General features: G+C 36.9%; 1 protein-coding gene across 1 annotated transcript; it reads left to right on the forward strand.

Annotated features, from left to right (window-relative positions):
- Window positions 1-3,331: 3,331 nt before the first annotated feature.
- Window positions 3,332-3,835, forward strand: LOC122111738 (chromobox protein homolog 3-like). Its single transcript, XM_042684473.1, has one exon. It carries the CDS (start codon window positions 3,332-3,334, stop codon window positions 3,833-3,835), a length of 504 nt encoding a protein of 167 aa, XP_042540407.1.
- The last annotated feature ends 229 nt before the right edge of the window (window positions 3,836-4,064 follow it).

Genomic DNA, 4,064 nt, shown 5'->3' on the forward strand with positions numbered 1-4,064 from the left:
ACATCTTGACTTAGAAAGGTTTCATGGCAAAGCAAATCTCTGGATGCATGTGGAACTTTGATATGGAGAATATTCCCATCAAATCTGATTAGGACTTACCAGATCGTTCATCTGTGCTCAAGCCATTTGTACTTACAGTAAGGTTATGCTGGAGTTTCCTAGTAGGAGTCTGATGTTTTGTAAAGTGCTAGGTAGGGGTGTCCACATGACTAGTCATGAATAATGTCTCAGGAACTGAATTTCTATCAAGCTACTCTGGTAGAGAACATTTCCTTGTGTTAAGACTTGTTGCTAGAGGAATCACACATCCTAGTGACTTGACGGGTTGAGGCCCCTTGGAAGTCTGATATTAATAAATATATAGCCACTGGGTTTTTCTTTTATAAATTCAGGATTTTATAATATATTGTTCTCTTCAATTCTTTAAACTCACTGTGCTATCATTCCTAAAGCAAGTTTCTTGGAGACAACATATATTACTATTTTAAAAGACTTTATGAACTGAAAGGATGGCTCAAATAGAAAACAGTCTTGCAGGGGATTAAAAAGAAATATTTTGGGGCTGGGAAGGTGGCTCAGTGGTAGAGCGCTTGCCTTGCATGCTCGAGGCCCTGGGTTCGATTCCTCAGCACCACATAAGCAAAAAGAAAAAAAAGCCGGAAGTGGCGCTGTGGCTCAAGTGGTAGAGTGCTAGCCTTGAGCTGAAGAGCTGAGGGACAGCGCCCAGGCCCAGAGTTCAGGCCCCACGACCAGACCCCCCCAAAAAAAGAAGAAATATTTTGTGAATATCTTTACATGCATTTATTTTGACCATTTAATGTGAGCATAATTATTGAGCTTAGGTATAGCTTTTTGTTTGCAATACTAAGGTTTAAGTCCAGACCTTCATGTCTGCTTGGGTGGCACTTTATTTAGCACTTGAGCACCTCTACCTGCCCTATTTTTCACTAGCTATTTTGAGAATAGAATCTAGAAGACTCTTCCTCCAAGGCTGACCTCAAACTAAGAGCCACAAGATCTCAGCCAGCAGATTAGCAAAGGTTAGAGGCATGAACCACTGGCACCTGGAAAGTCTAATACTTTTTTTTTCTTTTGTGTTTGAACATACTATTTTATTCTGTTGATTTTTAAATTTGTATTGTAAAGGTGATATACAGAGGGGTTAAAGTAGCATAAGTCAGATAATGCGTACATTTCTGTTTGGACAGTGTCACCCTCTCCCTCATTTTCTCCCAGATTTTCCTTCCTGAACCCCTTCCCCCATTTGTATAGTTCATTTCCAACATAGTATCTACTATCACTGATGTATTAGCTCATCCTTTGTCCCACCGTTTTTATGCTTCCCCTTCACCTCCCCAAATCAGATAAACTTAGATAAAAGACAAAGTGTACAGAAATCAACAAGAGTAATAAAAGGAAAAAATCAGAAAAAATGAATCACAAACAGTACAACAAAAAAACTTTTGTTTCCATTTCTTGGAGTTCATTTAAATTAACATAATTGTATACGAACATATGCACATAGCTATTGAGTCATTATCCTCTCCTAAGAATAACCTCCTTTGGTCTCTCTGCATGAATGCATTTATCATGTCCAAGTGTAATTTTTTATCTTTTACTATCCACTGGGCTTGCTTGTAGATTTATGGTCACATTGTAATTATTACAAATGAGGGAAACCAAGCAACCTATGTTTCTTTGGGTTTGGCTTACTTTGCTTTGCACAACCATGTTCATTATAGCTAAGATATTGAATCTCCCTAGATCCTCCTCAGTGCTCGAAGGGCTCAAGAAAGTGTGGTGTTTATATATATACATATATATATATGCATATATATGTATATATATATATATATACACACACACACATATATACACACACGCACACACATACACATATACACACAATGGAATTCTATGCTTCCATCAGAAAGAATGACAGTGCTCCATTTGTAAGGAAATGGAAAGACTTGGGGAAAATTATATTAATTCTATTATTTTATAATTTTTTGTTTTCTGTCTGTTTCTCAGTTTCTCTGTTGGACTTATTGACTTTATAGTTTTATTAATAGTCATTCTAAGTATGAAAATATAGCTAATTAGTCCTAGTCTACTCTTGTCATTATTTTTGACTTCTACCAAAGTGCAGAGAACTCATTTTTATATAAGGTGCCCTTTTATCCTACTCAGAGAATGTGTTTTGGTTTGTAAGTACTGAGATTTGAACTCAGAGATTGGTGTTTGGTAGAGAGTTGTTATACCCTTTCATCCCCACATCTAACTCTTGGAATATAAATTTCTCATCTATTTCTTTTGTATAGATAACACCTAATATCAGATTGTAGTACAATTTTCCACTCAAATACTCAATATGATTTAAAACTGCACAACGAAACACATGCCTATTATATTCACTCTGATTTTTACATATATCATGATTTTCTCTTTTAGTTTCATGCTTCTTTCTGGTATTGTTTCCTTTTTGTATGGAGATCACCTTTAGACTGTCATTATTGGTACATCTAGAGAAGCTTTCCAAAATTTTCTCTTATCGGAGAATGTCTTTATTTCTCACAATTCCTGAAGGATATTTTTCCTGAACCTGGAATTCAAAGTTGACAGTACCCTATGTTTGAAAAATGTGCCATTTCCTTCCAGACTTTTCTGGATTCAGAAGAGAAAATTGCTATCATTTAAATCGGTGTTCCTCTGTAGGTAAGATATTTCTTTCAAAATGCTATTAGGTGGGCTGGTAAGGTGAGTCAGTGGTAGAGTGCTTGCCTCGCATGCATGAGGCCCTGGGTTCGATTCCTTAGCACCACATAAGTAGAAAAAACCTGAAGTGGTGCTGTGGCTCAAGTGGTAGAGTGCTAGCCTTGAACTGAAGAGCTTAGGGACAGCGCTCAGGCCCAGAGCTCAGGTCCCAGGACTGACAAAAAAAAATACTATGAGGTGATTATTTTTTAAATCTTTATTTATATAGGTTGCTTATGTGTGGCTTCTTAGGATATTTTTGGGGTTTGCTTGGCCTATTTTGTGGTTTTGGTTCCAATGATAATTTAGCTTTTAACATCCCAGTAGTTCTTATTTGGTGTGCTTTGTCTATTACTAGAAGCCAGGTTGAAGCTGAGGAGCATGCCACAAGGGTGGACGTATTCTAGAACTGCATGCATGGTAATTTAGGAAGTCTCACAATTTATTCAGATTGGTGTTTTTTTTTTAATTTTCACAGTACTTACGAGTTTGAGGCTCGCTGGTCAGAGTGGCTGCAAGATCACGACCTGGAACACCTGAAGTAGCTAATAATAGCTCCTCAAATCTGCAATTAAAGATGGCCTCCAAGGAAACTACACTGCCAAAAAGAAGGAAGAAACAGAGTGGAAACTGTGAAAAAGTTGAAGAACCAGAGATTGAAGTATTTGAAGTGGAGAAAATAGTGGACCGGCGTGTAGTAGCAGGCAAGGTAGAATATCTCCTGAAATGGAAGGGATATTCAGATGCTGTTAATACCTGGGAACCAGAAGAAACTTTAGACTGTGTGGACTTAATCAGGGCTTTTAAAAATTCTCAAGGAGTGAGTTCATCTGCCAGTCAATATGAGGATAGCACATCAAATGATAAAAGAGATGCTGGTGACAATCCAATTGGCTTTTCTAGAGGTCTTGAGCCTGAACGAATACTTGGTGTCACAGAACATAATGGAGAAATGATGTTTTACATGAAGTGGAAAAACTCACGTGAAACTGGGTTGGTTTCTGCAAAAGAGGCTAATGATAAGTGCCCTGAAATTGTTACTGCTTTTTACAAACGGAGGCTGTATTGGCCTGGAAACTGAAACAGTAATTGTTTCATATATACACATATATATTATGAAGGTGTGTGTATATAATATATATTCATTTCAAAATATACATGTAAAACCTGAGGCTTGCGTTTTGCATTAATGTTGTGAAGAAATAACTACATTTTAATAAAATCACATTCATATGTTGTTTTTTAACTATATATTTTTATTGTAAAGATACTCTTCAGAGGGGTTACAATTACATGAGCCAGGTAATGAT

This window comes from Dipodomys spectabilis, unplaced genomic scaffold (assembly GCF_019054845.1).
Source record: "Dipodomys spectabilis isolate Male_0828 unplaced genomic scaffold, ASM1905484v1 ptg000087l, whole genome shotgun sequence".
NCBI lineage: Eukaryota > Metazoa > Chordata > Mammalia > Rodentia > Heteromyidae > Dipodomys > Dipodomys spectabilis.